Below are 15,614 nucleotides of genomic sequence, written 5' to 3' on the forward strand. Positions count from 1 at the left end.
TACTAAAATAGGCCGTTTGAGCGCAGCAAGTTTCTTTGTCAGAAGTCTGCATTTGGTTTTTATAAACAACAGCAAACCTTAAAGGCTAAAAAACAACTATATAGATATATTGATTCAAAATGTAAGCTGTACGGTGACAAAAAATAAACATGTTAGAGTTTCAAAAAAATTAATTTCTTCTCCTCTGTGTCCGCTTCGGGAGATTGTGTACATCATGACAGGACACGATAAAAATGTATCAATTATGCGAACCAGAGAAATTTGCGACGAAATGTAAATCCAGCAATATTCATGCATGTGTCTTTCGTTCGAAAATGGTGAGGTCGGCGAGAGGGAGGCAATATCGAAAGAGTGGTAGACTGCGTAAACATGGTGCGAAGAAAACGTCCACAGCACTGGCGCTGAGACGAGTGCAAGACAAATTACTTGCGCAACGTGAAGGATCGACTAGTGAAACTGGGAAGTCCAGTTCAAAGAAGAAGAAATCAATTCCAGCGCTAAATTTAAAAGGCAACCGAATAGTTAATATTGGCCACTTTGGAAGATCGCTTCAAGGGGTAATTGATCATGCCTCAGTTTGTCCTTGTAAGGGTACTCCTCGTTTGGAGCAGGAAATTGAACGGAAAGGCTTAGCTTGTGTAATCCAATTCAAATGCAGTGGATGTGGAATGTCGCTCGCAGTGGAAGCGCAACCCAAGTCAAAAGGGCCAGGTGGACAGATGCGACACAGCATAAACGTTGCCGCCGTGTGGGGGTTTATGGCAACTGGTGGTGGACATGCTAATATGATCGAGATCTTGTCTGTTCTGGACATTCCGTCACCAGATAAGAAAACCTTTCTGAAGATAGAAGAACAAATCGGAAGCTTATCGAAACAAGCGATAACTGCCGACCTGATCGAATCTGGAAAAGAAGAAAAACGGCTGGCAATGGCGGCAGGTAACATGGATGAAGGAGTACCAGCCATCAACGTCATCGCCGATGGAGGGTGGTCGATGAGAAGTCACCAGCATCGCTACTCTGCCAATTCGGGCGTGGCAGTTATTATAGGAGAGCGTACAAAGAAGTTACTATATCTGGGGGTACGGAACAAATATTGTAGCATTTGTGCCATTGCAGACAACAAGAAATCGCAACCGCAACCTCACAAATGTTACAAAAACTGGGAACATTCATCTTCGTCTATGGAAAAGGATATCATCGTAGAGGGATTCAAACAAAGTGAAAACATGCATGGTCTACGCTACACTGGGCTCATCGCTGACGGAGATAGCAGTGTACATAGGTCCATTATCGATAGTATCCCGATATATGGCAGGCGTGTTAAAAAGATCGAGTGTGCGAATCACGCTGTAAGATGTTACCGAAAGTCTTTGCACGACTTAGTTGAGTCACATTCTGAGTGGAAAGGAAGAAATGGCCTGTCAAAAATGAAAATTAAGAAAATTGCCGCTGGTGCAAGAGCCGCTATACGGATGCATTCAGCTACCGGAAATGCGGATGCCTTACGGCGAGATCTAAGAAACGGGCCATACCATGTGTTTGGTGATCACAGAAACTGCAGCGTTGCATTTTGTAAAGTCAAGCAGGCTTCAGTTGCTGGGGACTGTGACGTACTTTCAACTAGAATTGCCAGCGAACAACAAGAAACCGACGTCACCAGTGCTATTTCAGGTCAACGTTTTGACGGAATGACGGGACAGGAGGGGAGAAACGACGATCTGCCTACATTGTATGAAATCGCTGATCAGATTGATGGATTGGCCAACGATGACATCAACGAAGAGGATGAAGAAAATGCACGTCTGGGTGGTCAGTATCTTATCGACAAGCTACCTACGGGGCTTATGAATGAAGTTCTGAAGAAAGGAGATCGTATAGTCAGTCTCGCAGCACAACTTGTGACAAACAAAACAAGCAACATGGCTGAGACATACATGTCTATAAACGCAAAATTTAACGGTGGGAAACAAGTCAATCGGATACAACGAGGATCATTTGAGAACAGGTACTAAAGTATTTTTTTAAGTTTTTATTTTCTAATTTATAGCAGAGCATATACTATTAAGTTAAATATCTTAATAACATCTGCTACATACAATGCAAAAAACGACGCGTGAGCCTACCATACTTGTCGTCCGTAGTACATTAGCCAGATACCATACCCTGTTAACTAATCAAAAATCAAGATATGTAGTATACCAGGCATATTTTTAACGGTAAGTATATTTTCCGTTTTGTGACATAACGCGTCCTCTGATTGTTCGTGTAGCTCTTTTATGAGTATATTTCGGTTATCTACTATATATTTAAAAAGTTTACGGAGTTTGGGTGAATTTTAAAAGAGCCTTGCAATCACGTGAATGTGTGAATCTCTGCCTTAAAGTACGTATTCCCGAGAAAATACATATCAGAATACTTTCTTGTGTCCAGTATCGCAAGCTATTTTCTGTTTGCAGAGTTAGCCTAACATTAAGCGTTTTCGTATTTGCACAGATGTTACGGAGCGGGCCTTTGTTATCAGCACGGAGCCGGTTGGCATTCCGAGGTATGGGAGCGGAGCAACTGCCAGAAAGCAGGTCCGGTGTTGGAGGCATATTGCGACAGCGTCAAAAAGACAAGAGCAAAAGATAAAAAACGACAGGCCTCTGAACATTACAAGGAAATTCGTAGGAAATCGAAAGTAACACAGTCAACTACGGGCCCTTCAAATGATTATGGACTCGACGCGTCACATGAGGATATTGATCCCAACGAACTTCATAAACTGTGCGAAGAGAACTCAAAACGAGCGAACTTGTCCCCGGAGGAAATAATAAGAATGGAGCTTCAAACGAGGGGTCAAAGTAATTGTCCACTGTGGCACCAACTACGGAAACAGCGTCTAACCGCATCAAGATTTGGAGAAATCTGTAAACGGAGGAAATCAACACCGTGCGCAAGGCTGGTGGTGGAAATACTTTATCCTCGGCCAATCTCAAGCGAGTCTTTACGATGGGGAACAGAAAACGAAAAAATAGCCTTAGAAGAGTATTGCAAAGAATCTGGGAATTCGGTTCAACAAGCCGGGTTATTTATTTGTAGTGAGCATGGATACCTTGCTGCTTCTCCCGACGGAATTGTTGTATTGAAGGGGAGCCCCTCCCGCAAAGGCCTTGTGGAAGTTAAATGTCCGTATTCAGCTACACGTAAGACAGGCAAAGCATACACTCCAATGGAGGCAGCAAAGAAGATTAAGAATTTCCCCCTGGAAGTAAAGCCGAATGGGCAATTGGCGCTCAAGAAGAATCACAATCATTTTTACCAAGTTCAGGGACAATTGCACATTACAGGCTACAAATGGTGTGATTATGTAGTCTGGACACCATCTGGACTTCATGTGGAACGAATCGAATATGATGCAGCATTTTGGGAGAGAAAGATGTTCCCAAATCTCAAGTGGTTCTATTTTAATTGCCTGCTTCCCGAGACGTCATCACCCCGACACCCGCAGGGCTTACCAATTAGAGAGCCTAGCACCGTGACGACAGAAGCAAGGAAAAGAAAAGCTAGAGACAACGGTGGTACCGCAAACAACAAGAGGGCAAAGATCTAGGCTTGACTGTAGTATTATGTATTGTTTCTATCTTCGTTTAGATTTGTATTATGTCCGGCGATGGTCACCGTGTAATATAAGAGTTTTTCTAACAGAGATTTGTGTTTCTCGTTTTTTTTCAAGTTTCTTTATCTAGTGCGAAAAAAGAACAATGCTTGCAAAATATAACTAATTATTGTATAACGTTTAAAATCTTACTGATTAAGTTACTTTTTTACAGGTTTGTAAATTGAAATAATTGTGAAATTTTCGATGGACGAAGACTAATTAACAATCAATAACAAAAACTATGTAACTACCTGTACATGTGCATGTCGGCGAGCACTTTTGACATGCACGTACGATAGGTTGAAATATCGTTGCCATTATTTGACACAAAAATGAGTTTTTGTAATTACCACTGGTAGTAATAAAATTGAGCTGATCAAAAAATCCTTACTGCATGTCGCCAGTTACTACTTGCAAAACGCCGCAAGGCCGTGCGTTTTAATATATATGCAGTGAATTTCAAAGTATTGTTGATTTCTGCGTGCACTTATCTATGGCCCGTGCAGTAAGATTTTACCAAAATTACCATAATCCAGGTTTGAATTAATCAGCTCCCTCGTGTTTGCTCGGAAAGCCTTCGGAAACGTAAAAACAAGCACTTTTGTGTCCAAGAATATAGCGCGGACAGACAATTTCACGAGTTGACACGGCAAGATAATAAACTAGGCATATTGTAGATTGTCATATCATGGGCCGAATTTTAAAATAAGCCTTAGAAGGTAAGATTGAAGCCTTTGAATTTTAGCATGATAGATTTTGCGCCTTTAAGGGCAAATATTTCTTAAGAAGCTTGAAGTTAAAAAATCCGGCTATGATATGACACAATAGATGTTGTAATAGATCACTCAGTGGTAAAATCAAATTTCTCTGCGTCTTCGTGGAGAAGAAAACCTGGACACAAAATCACGTTTTTAACAAATTTAATTTAAGTTACTTTCTGTATTGCCCTAAGACGCCATCTACACATTATAAAACGATCATAGTGCACTTTGATCATTCTCCAATACGTCTGCTAAGTTTTGGCGAAATCGGCTTTGAACTGCTCGTGATTTTAGGATTTTAAAAGTGCTACCCCTGCCAATATTTTGCCTAATGAATATATTCATGGTCAACGTATCCACCGCGGCCTTAAATCAGTTACTTAATATCTAGACTAAGGATTTCTTATTATCGTTGTGGGGGGAGAATGTTGTGAATTAATTTAGCCGAATTCGCCCGTGCGAATTGTTGTAGCCGTGGCGCACGGGCTTCCCGCAATTATGCTAATTTGTCTACTATAAAGGTTTCGAATTCATCTGTATTAGCACATGGTTTTTAGTATATGGTTTATAAACCGTCAAGAAATTAAACGTCTCGAGTTGGTATTTGGAGCCGTTCCTGTTTGAACTTCTTGATACATTGTTTCGGGAAAAAAAAACAAAGATTTGACAGGTAGGTGACGGTTTTAGAGAAAATATCAAACAAAAACGCGTTTCTAATAAAGATTAAATATCTCCAGCCCTTCACGTTTGGAATGATCGTCCATTGTTCTCTAAAAAAAATTTGTCAGGACAAAGGCCATTTCTTAGTCCAAAATTCAACCTTTGATTGTTAGTCAGTACTCCAATTTAAAAACTTGAGGACAGTCATTCCAAACGCAGAGTGTTCAATATTTTAAATCTACTTCGGAAACGCTTTTTCCATCTTGTTATAGGCAGACAAACCGAAGTTATAGGGGATCATTCATAATGAACACCCTTCAAACCCAGACCTTAAACTGCTTGAGTTTCTACTCCCCTTCGATGCAACACCACAGTTTCTTTAGAAAGTGACCCTCTTATCTATTTCGGAATAGTTTGGTGTTCGTCTATATAACTGCAAATGCTGATCGGTCAAATTTCAATTTTCTTATCAATAACCTGTCTGGTCTAAAATATAATCGAGATTCAATCGCCGTACCCCACCACAAATGTCAACCTTTGCCAGATTACCAGGAAACAAGATTGATCCACTGCTTTTTTCCACTGTAGAATCTTATTATCTGTCGGTGTTTTGTAGGCTGTCACAATGTTTTACAAATATGGCTCGGCAAATAATCTGAACAGGCTTCTTAACCAAAGAAACCTTTCCCAGTACAACAACATACAGACAAGACTTCAGCTTAGCGTAGACTACGTCAAGATCATGGCATTTTTACACAACAGTCCAATTGGGGTGCGTGTAATGTGTGATACAGGTAATCTACGCAAATTACTATCGCAATACCTGATTACCGATGATTTTCACATGGTTGTGAACGACTTAGACCGATTATCACAAGTAACCAAAGATGGCGCCTGCCAAAAGAACTTCCAAGTGTCCGATCCGTTTGAGAGAGAATTACAATGGCGAAGTCGTCCCAATGAGACAGAGCCACCAAAGTTTAGTTGGGCAAGGAAATACGACGAAAAAAGCGACATTTGGAAGCTTCCCTGGGCTGTGCGAAAATTACTGAGTAACGTCAAAGGAAGTGATTTTGTAAAAACGCAGCTTCGCGAAATAATGGAAAGGTGTAATGCGATTAACCCTCAACTCAGGCCGACTGCGAACGAAGTTCTACAGGAGTTACTGAAAGTACAAAAAGTTATTAGAGTGGTTTCCAATTGAGTATCGTAAAACCAAAAGCAAAGTAATTACTCTGGCCAATCACAACAGACACAAACAGCGCAATGAACCAATCAGAATTCAGAGCAAATACATGTAACCGACGCCAAGCGCGGGAAAACGCGAGTGACCAAGTCACAATTGGTTTTGGTTTTCCTTCTCATTGGTTGAAAAAGTGGCGCGAGTTTTGTCAGCCAATCACATAGCCTAGTAACGCAAAACCAAAGCAAACACGTGATTACTTTCGACACTCAATTGAAAAGTGCTCTATTACGAATTTATCTGTTATTTATTAATTCGTTCTCAAGGAACAATCAGCCTTGGGAATAGGTTAATCATCAGAAGTCCAGGTATACATTTCCTAATTTTGTCATAATTAAAATCCATCTTTAGCTAGTTTTGGATGCAATAAAGTCAGCAGGTATCAGTTTTGGTCATTTTACGTCAGCGCTAAATATCACGTCACGTGACCTCCTAATGCATGGTGTTCAGTACGTTGGAAGACTACAGAACGGCTGCCAAAGAACATTTTAGAGAGTTCCTTACATATGATAGTTAATTATAAATGAGTTGGAAAAGGAATCTATGAAATTTATTTGAACTGTCACTTTCAGAGATCTTTTTTTAATAGTACCATTAGAATCTGGAATACTTTAACAAATGACCTTCAACTTTCATGCAACCTTCAGATCAGTCAATTCAAATCCATCATGTACAAGTATTATGTAGACGCCTTAAAACATAACTACGACCCAGAGGACCCACGATCCTGGAAAACTAGCTGTCCTTCATGTAATGCAGCGCTCCATCTTTGTGTTGTTTTTAATCGCCATATGTAGTCTTGCTGTTTTTTTTTGTTTGCTTCTTTTTTTTTTTTTTAATATTTTTAAACTCTTGGACCGCTGTAATTGGCTTACCGCTGTTGTGGTATCCCTGTCTAATTTACCATTTATTACTCCTTGTTTCAGCATATACTTATGAAACAAAACAATAATACGTACTGCGGTGGCGTGGAGCAAACAACCGCTAACAAATAGCGCTTTTCTCCTCACTGTTCTGTTTGGCAAATTAATAGCTTAAAGTGCCTTTCGTTGGAACAAAACTGAATTAAACTTGATGTGACCAACTTGACTTAATAAAAAGAACCCTGCATGACCATATTGTAGTAAATAACGTTATACAGGATCATTGATTTGTAGAGCCAGAATACAAAATGGTTTCGATCTTTATCTGGTTACAGATTACGGTGAAACTGGACAATGTTTACTTTTAATGGCCAGTAAAATGCTAGGGTTAGTACGTACAAGTTCAAGTTCCTTTTCGATCGCTATTTCAAGATTGTTGTTCTCGTATGAGGTAAATTATAAAAAAATATATTAACAAATTAAGCGCCACTTCATATTTTTTCCCCTTCGTTTCACCTTGTCTACCTTCTCACTATTTAAAAAATTGTCTGAAAGTTTGATCGAGAGAATTTTTACAATGGTTTTCGAAACCTTACATTAGAAAAAACATTTCTGCTACTCTTTCACATAATTTAATCAAAGAGTTCTACGAGCCAAATCGAGAAGGAATGAAAAGAAAAATTTATGAAAGAGGTTCGGTTTCAGCAGTCCCTGACTAATCACTTCATTCAAAGGAACACCAATTGGCCATCTCGAAGAAAATCTCCCAAGAACACGAAAAGGAGAAGAAAAGGAGGATTATGTTTGACAAAAAAAAGAAATGGACTTGATCAGTTCTTGAAGGGGGTTTTATTTCCGAAATTCAGCTACAAATTATTGGAATTAGTGTTGCCTCGTACGGGGAAACTCAGGGAAAGTAATATTTTCAAGGTTAGAGAATAGGCAGAGAATCTCAGTAGCGTGCGAGTCAAAGAGATTCCAAATTATTCGTTAAAGTTATTGAAAAGTTTTGTTGCTATTTTTGCTTTTAGCCGATTTAGTTGTTTGGTCAGGTTACAAATGAAAGCTAGCGTTAGAGAGCGTAGCAGAAAAGGACCTTTAAAATTTCCAAGCTCCACTGTTATAATACAGCCTCAGAACACTTTGCAAAAAGTGTGCAATAATTAAGACGATGAGAAGTCCAAAGACTACTGCAAAGCTGACACAACGTAATATATTTTAAAACAATATTTCGGCTGGCCAAACCAGCCTTCTTCTTCTTCTCCTTGTTCTTCTTCTTGTTCTTCTTGTTTTTCTTGTTGTTGTTGTTGTTGTTGTTCTTCTTCTTCTTCTTCTTCTTCTTCTTTTTCTTCTTCTTCTTCTTCTTCTTCTAACAATTATTGAACGAGGTTGAGCAAAATATCGTGATTTGTCAGTGGCGAGCAGATCAATTATTTGCCGAAGCCGAAGGCTGAAGCAAAAAGCAAATAATTGACCTGCGAGACAATATTATTGTTTCATTGTATTTATAGCATATTGACTTAAATATTGTGCATGATGTATGTATTTGTTCCTCTTATTTTGAGGGCCGCAGGTTAGAAAACTGCAATAGGTTGTTATGCCTCCCTCTTTTTATAAATTTATTGTTTTGTATTGTATTGTAGTTCCCAAGTCTCTCTTCGTCTTCAGTCTCGATCAATTCGTTTCGGCTCACGTGATCCGAACAAAAAAGCTCTTCGTCTCGGATCCGACGCCGAATGGATTGAGCGAAAACCGTAAAGCAAATAGGCTACGAAAGCTCCATAACTCAATTGAAGGCGGCTCCAGCAGAAATAGGAAGTGTTACAAGAAAAACAGTGTGAACAAAAGTGTCGACACGTCACGTGACCTTCCTTCCAAAACAAAATTGCGAAAAATCTCGTGGATGACGTCATACGTCATCAAAAACCAATATAATATTTCCTCTTTTGACAAACTTGGGGCCGAGACTCTCTGGTTTCAAATTTAATCCTTATAATACAATGCCCTGAAGTGCGTGCTTCAGATGTCCGCTCGACTGTGATGGATCTCCTTTTGCACATGCGCGATTTCGTGATATGCTCCCTTACACATACAAGACCTTTTGGGAGTTATTCCTCCTCAAAGATCAGCGATTATAGCATCGACACGAGATATGGTAAGTTCTTCCGGTTTTGATGCAGTTTTTCATAAAGAGTAGATAGTAATTATTGTATTTGAAACAGCATTTTCCGGCTTATTTATGCATTAATTCAATCGCCGGCCGTTTTCCTGATATACGCTCAGTTGAAGGTACTGGCGTCGAAAGTAAATTATGCTGAGTTGGAAAACGTTTTGTTTTGTTTCTTAAACACATTCAATTGACTGTGTAATTTTATTGTTTTCTGTTTTTGAGCTGTTAACGTAAGCAATGGACTGAATCTTTCTTTTTATTTGGTGGGAATAACGTGCTTCCGCACGAACAACTGAGAAGATTTGGGAAAAAAATATACCAGCCCTGTTGGTGGAAACCCAAATTGGCACGCAAACAATATTGGTCTTGATAATGTGTATGTTTTGATCCAATAAATGTCAAACGAGTTGCAGTCGATATAACCTCATATTTTCGTCATTACAAAGCAAAGTGCCTGTCAAGAATAAGCAAGTGATTTTTAGTTAATAGTTTCCTGAATGCAATTTATATTTGACGTGCTTTATTCCAGAGAAATTAGCAATTAAGAGAAGTAGTCTGAAAAAATCACTGGTGCGGAGACATTTAATTTGTGCCGTAGTATCTGCCAACCCTTGCCGAGACACAATATTCGCGATGTACTTGACTCCAAAACGCAACAAAGAATATTCTATTGCTAGGTAAGAGGTCATACACGAGCGAGATTTCTTTTACAAAATGAATTTAATTGTCTACACTGATATTTCACCTATTTGCTCATGTGAATAGTTGAAAAAGCTTTTCTCTTGGATCGGAGAGCGTATTAACATTTTTTCTGAATTTCAGGAAGAAAATTTATTTACGCGATTGCCTTCTCTTGTTCCTTTTGTGGCTCATATATACAGGAATTGAACAATACCACCGGCTGACATTTGAAATTGAATTATCTATTTAACGTTTTTCGAACTCAGTATTCAAAAAAGTGGATATGTCACACTCGTCCTCCCCTCCTCTTTCGCGGTCCCTCTGTAATTGCCGCGTTTTTCCTCGCCTCCCACGCAGTCGTTTTTAGGAAACTGGTATGGAGGAGGTAATGCGAGTCCCAAGAAAACGAATGCGTAGGAGGCTGTTTTTCCCGGCCTCGTAAAATTTCATTTGTTTGTGTGAAGCAATAAACGATATTCAGTTGTTTAGTCGTATACACTCGGGGAAGTCATTTGTTACTAGGTAACTCATTTCAGTTGCTTGGCACCTTCCTTTGTCCAAAGACAACACAAGACAGATGTCCGTGTCGGTCATCGTTCATGTCGACCGAGATTTGCCAGAAAATTAAAACAGTGCCAGACTTATCCTTTGTTTCCGGTTATCTTTATGAGCAAATAAAACTTGTCGTATAAACATTTTTCCCGCAAAACTTTTTCGTGCATTGCCATTTGCATTCGGATTCCGACTTGTTTCAGTTCTGCATAAATTTGTCCGAGAAAAGTACCCGTGGCAAAAGTTTACCTTCGTCTGTCAATTTAATATTTGTTCGGTAGACGATAAAACAAAGCAAGCTTTTTCTTAGCAACTGGTCAACACTTCTTGTTCAAATAATACTGAACTTCGTAAAAGAAAGCTCGTTAACCGAAACTTTTGTTCATCTTTGCAGCAGTGTAAACTCAACCTTTCAAGGGATAATTCGCTGTTTCGTGTTGAATTCAGATACTGAATCAGAGCTTCTTACAAGGCCGTAAGAAGGCACAAATTATGCGAGTCAAAATGTTTCTCATAAACATTTAATCCGCATATTTGCGTCCTTTTCTCACGTTGACACACTTAGAAAGTTCAAAAAGCAATCTGGGAACGAGACGGAGAACATCATTTTAAGTATGTGGCTTGAGTTTCTTTTTCGTTGGGTGCTGTTACTAACTAAGCACTGGGATTCGTAGAAGCTGACCCTTTTTTAATTCTCTGCGAAGTTCGTGATTCTTTGCCAAGTGGCTTGCCTGGTGAGTCACGAATTAATCGTGATTCCTTTCGTTTTTTAAGTGATTTTAGCCAAACTATTTCTGTAAGGGCCAGTCAGCCGGTTAATTCCATCCGCGGCGCAGGCTACTTCGGTGTCAGATAAAATCAAACTGAAGAACCTGGCCTAGAGGCATCGATGATATGCAACAGGCAATACAACTCATAGTTCACATTACAATGTGCTCATATAATAACCCTGGATCCTGGAAATATGATGAAATTTCAAGTGTGCCGTCGAGATCATTCAAATTATTTTCATTTTGGTGTGCACACTTGGAATTACCTCTTGAGTCAGTCGACGAATTAAATATTCAGTTCTTCAGTTTATTACCCTGTACAAGGTGTTTACAGTATAAATGATTGATTGATTGATTGATTGATTGATTGATTGACTCACTCACTCACTCATTTATTCATTCATTCATTGATTCATTGATTCATTCATTGATTCATTGATTCATTCATTCATTCATTCATTCATTCATTCATTCATTCATTCATTCATTGATTCATTCATTCATTCATTCATTCATTCATTCATTCATTCATTCATTCATTCATTCATTCATTCATTCATTCATTCATTCATTCATTATAAAGACCCTTCACGAAAACCAGCTAATAGTTGCTTGTGATCACTTCCCAAATTAAGCTCAGTATGTGTATATGTGAGGTGATGTTGATCAACACCTTCTTGTATATGATCTTGCAGGACTTATATGGCTATAACGTGATCATAGCAAAATGTCAGGTGGTTGCTTCAGTTGCTGGCGTGGATTCAGGGACTTTTGGAGGCCGTAAAGTTAACGAGTAACCAGGAGAGGGTGGATTCATCTACATAAACTACAACAGCATAGCAGAGTAGTTACTAACGAAAAATATCTTTAATTATATTCCTTAGGGTAGACATGTGTTTTCGTGGAAGTAGGATACAACGCAAACTGAGACCTTTGTGTAGAGCTGTCCAGTATTCGTGTACACTCTCTTTGGTCATATTCACTGTCTATGTCTACTTCACAAGCGTTAGATCACAATTTGACAGTGCTCCGCAATGGGATGCTGATTTTACGGCCGTGCCATCCCGGGTGGCTTGTTCATCTAACATGATTTCCACGCGCGAAGGCTGCGTGTCTTGTCCTCGAGGCACGTTTAGTTTTCCTGGATGCAGTGAGTGTACGCCTTGGTTGAATTGCTCAGAAATTGCTCTACAAGTTCGTCCCACGAGACGGTTTCACCATGGAATAACTAAACTCGTCTGGCATGCAGAATGGAACGGGTACCATGTTGTGTTTATCAACTGCTCAGCCCGAGATGCCCTTAAGCGGGAACACTGCTCCAAAGGAATGTCTAACCTGGAACGGATTCAGGGACAGTTTGTTACTCCCCTCATCGGCAGTTGTCCTGAAAAACTACAGGTAAGTAAAGCCATGACGGATGGAGTGATTTTAGATTTCCTGTCTAAAAAAGTGTGTGTTTATTTAGGCCTCGCCCACACTAATTAATGCGTTTTCGTTTGGTAAAGCATTCATTTCGATGCGTTTTAACCTCGTGTCCACGTTAGAATGATTGAAAATGCTGACAGTTTTCATCTAAAACCAGAATGTATGACCCGGAGCCTCTATAGATCTCTCATACCAAGAGTTGCTATTTTAATGTCGACATCTTATTGGTCAGTTAGAGTGACGTCATTTAATTTTAAACTCAATTTCGGATTATAATTTCCCAAAATAGCATGGCGCGAACTAAAAAAAGATTGACAATAATTATCATAGGGCACAGGGATTCGCTCTCTTACCTCATAGTCTCTTGCTCATACTAATCCTTGGAATCAACCCTTTCCTGAGTAGATTTATTTTTAGAACGTATCTAAGATAAAACTCAAAAAACTGCAGTGAAACTTTAAATGGAAAGGGTTATTTATAAGAATAAAAATGTTTGCAATTAAAACATCGTATTTGTTTAAAATCAAACCAACTGGGCCGCATAAAGTGGATTTGTCATAGGGAAAAGAAGGGACTAATGGTCGCTAATTACAAAGTTTCATGTCCCAAAGGGGGGGGGGGGGGGTGGGGGGGAGTTATTAGAGAGAGGTGCTTATAAGAAAAACCGACTTCAAAACGCGGGGCTTATTAGAGAGGGCGGGGGCGGGGGTAATAGAGCTTTTACGGTATCTTTCAGACAGCGCTTGGGACCGGTTGTGTGTTTTCCCGCTCTTTCTAATGTAATATGCTCTTTTCCACTCTTTCAGATTGTTACAATGTATTACAGACATGGCACACTAAGATTTCTAGACAAGCTTCTTCGGCGTTACGAGCTCTCCAAATACAACAATATACACACAAGATTTCAGCTGGGTGTGGAATACCTCAAGGTCCTGAACTACTTACACCACAGTCCAATTGGGGTTCGTGTAATGTGTGACAGTCCATTCTTAGATAAACTACTCGATCAATACCTGATCACCGACGACTTTCGTTTGGTTGTAAATGACGTAGATGGCTTAGAAGAAGTAACTGAGGAGGGAGGATGCCATAAAAGGGCTGCAAATATGTCCGTTTCGTCGCAACTGGAAATTGAACAAAAAGGATGGCCCAACGAATCAGAACCATTGCAATTTCAATTGAGACCGGTCTTTGACGAAAAAATTGACATTTGGAAAATACCTTGGGTCTTGGGAAAGCTCTTTGGTAGGGTAAAAGGAAGCGTTTTTGCAAAGAGCCAGCTTCGTGAAATAATGGTAAAGTGTCATGCGATCGTTCCTCGACACAGGCCGACTGCGAACGAGGTTTTACAAGAGTTACTGAGAGTACAACAACTCATCACAAAGAACTTTCATCCTAAAAGTTTAGATACTGTAGCCAATGGTTCAACCTACATACCTACCTAACTGTTTTAAGTGCGTTTGATCTCTAGTGAAAAATTATGGCATCCAGATCGAAGCGAGTCAACCCGGACTTCACTTAGCTAGCGGGATTCAAAGCTCTCGCGTGAAATTGAGGCGAGTGGTCTGCCAGTCCAAGATGGCGCCCAAATCCTGAAATCGCACAGCATCCAGAAAGAAGCGACACGAATAGTATGCGTTCTCCTAACGTCGAACGCAATTACATCTCACCAATCAGCTAACTATAGCTGAGTAACTAGCTCGCCAACTAGCTTCCGGACTGGCTAACTTGATTCGATTTGCAGACATTTTCAGTCGGCCTATTGCCAATTTACTGAGGCTCCAGCCAGGAGCCAAGGGCTACTACTCAAGCTAGAAAATCTTTACCTAAATTTTGATACACCAACAGAAAGATATTTTAAGAACAACTTGGAGGTTTCATTCTATGTTAAAATTGTTAACCCAATCCTTTATCAAATGTCTATGATAAACGCGAACGAGCTTTTACACCTATATTAACTCTGTAGGCCAACTGTCACCCAGTTGGGTCTTTTAGACGTTTTAAAGGCATTTTCAGCTGATAGGCATCTTAGCATTTCTTTCTGTATTTCTTTCTGTGACCTCGAATCAGACAATGTTATTGCTAATAAATGTTTCTGTCGAAGGGATAATCGTTGGGAGTTGCCCAAAATTGACACTGAATAAAAAAAAAAAAAAAAAAAAAATACTTATAAGCTAGTTCAGAATGGAAATACTACTTACATGCTGGTTCTATTGTCATCAGCTTGGACCTGAAAAATATCCCTACTTTTTTGTCTTCTCTTAACGTCGATCAATTTATAAATTTCAGTCGAGCCCCTTAGTAAAGCACTCACAAGAACTCACTTGTAGGATAAAGTACCCGAAGCTATATACAGCTGTTTCGACAAACTTATCCGAAAAAAAAAGCGTAAAAGCGTACGCGATAATACCGAAAGGTACTCTGGGAAATACCCAATAAATCTCACTAAAAGCTCAGAATCCATAATGAGATGGCGGGCAATGTGAAAAATCTAAATGACTTGGATAAAACAAAAGCTGTACAGACTACGAGACCTAAAATGTAAATTGGCCCGGGTTTATAAACGTGGATTATTCAGTACCGCGCGATCATATTACTGTACAAAAGTTCGAACATTCGATGGTTGCAAACTTTTTAGTTCTCATTGGCCTGTAAAATTGTGTCAGGGACTTTTGAATTTTGCGTAAGTTTTGTATTTTTTAACCCCCCCCCCCCCCCCCAAAAAAAAAAAAAAAAAAAAAAAACCGTGGGAAGAATCGCTTAAAACTGGTTTATTTTTAAACTTAAACTAAAAAATCCCCCAACACGGTTTTAGAAGCCAAGTTCGTAGAAAGTTCCACTTCGCT

The 15,614-nt window shown here is 39.5% G+C and overlaps 3 protein-coding genes across 4 annotated transcripts in view; all 3 read left to right on the plus strand.

Moving 5' to 3' along the window:
• Positions 1-7,030, plus strand: part of LOC146487042 (protein O-mannose kinase-like) — a 13,985-nt gene extending 6,955 nt beyond the window's left edge. The window contains exon 2 of the mRNA XM_085090142.1: positions 5,681-7,030. Coding sequence (XP_084946268.1) covers positions 5,681-6,268 — 588 coding nt within the window. The 3' untranslated portion in view covers positions 6,269-7,030. The remainder of the gene's footprint in view (positions 1-5,680) is intronic.
• On the plus strand, positions 315-3,852 carry LOC146487043 (uncharacterized). The gene is made up of 2 exons (XM_085089521.1): positions 315-2,008; positions 2,497-3,852. Exons 1-2 carry the CDS (start codon positions 315-317, stop codon positions 3,593-3,595), a joined length of 2,793 nt encoding a protein of 930 aa, XP_084945647.1. The 3' UTR covers positions 3,596-3,852.
• A 2,204-nt stretch (positions 7,031-9,234) lies between the features above and the next one.
• On the plus strand, positions 9,235-14,913 carry LOC146487044 (protein O-mannose kinase-like). Of its 2 annotated transcripts, none has more exons than XM_085090154.1 (3): positions 9,235-9,325; positions 12,228-12,741; positions 13,575-14,913. In XM_085090154.1, exons 2-3 carry the CDS (start codon positions 12,235-12,237, stop codon positions 14,211-14,213), a joined length of 1,146 nt encoding a protein of 381 aa, XP_084946280.1. In that variant the 5' UTR covers positions 9,235-9,325; positions 12,228-12,234; the 3' UTR covers positions 14,214-14,913. The 2 variants fall into 2 exon arrangements, with proteins under 2 accessions (XP_084946280.1, XP_084946287.1); XM_085090161.1 differs by having other exon boundaries at positions 9,238-9,325; positions 12,039-12,741.
• The last annotated feature ends 701 nt before the right edge of the window (positions 14,914-15,614 follow it).

The sequence above is a fragment of the Pavona decussata genome, unplaced genomic scaffold (genome assembly GCF_977016875.1).
Source record: "Pavona decussata unplaced genomic scaffold, jaPavDecu1.1 SCAFFOLD_19, whole genome shotgun sequence".
Taxonomy (NCBI): domain Eukaryota; kingdom Metazoa; phylum Cnidaria; class Anthozoa; order Scleractinia; family Agariciidae; genus Pavona; species Pavona decussata.

Excerpts from the sequence above, each read along its gene's own strand:
- LOC146487043 (XM_085089521.1), top strand. The coding sequence starts at position 315 with ATGGTGAGGTCGGCGAGAGGGAGGCAATATCGAAAGAGTGGTAGACTG. Across the intron at positions 2,009-2,496 it reads CGAGGATCATTTGAGAACAG|ATGTTACGGAGCGGGCCTTT; the intron begins GTACTAAAGTAT and ends GTATTTGCACAG.
- LOC146487044 (XM_085090154.1), top strand. The coding sequence starts at position 12,235 with ATGTGTTTTCGTGGAAGTAGGATACAACGCAAACTGAGACCTTTGTGT. Across the intron at positions 12,742-13,574 it reads GTTGTCCTGAAAAACTACAG|ATTGTTACAATGTATTACAG; the intron begins GTAAGTAAAGCC and ends CCACTCTTTCAG.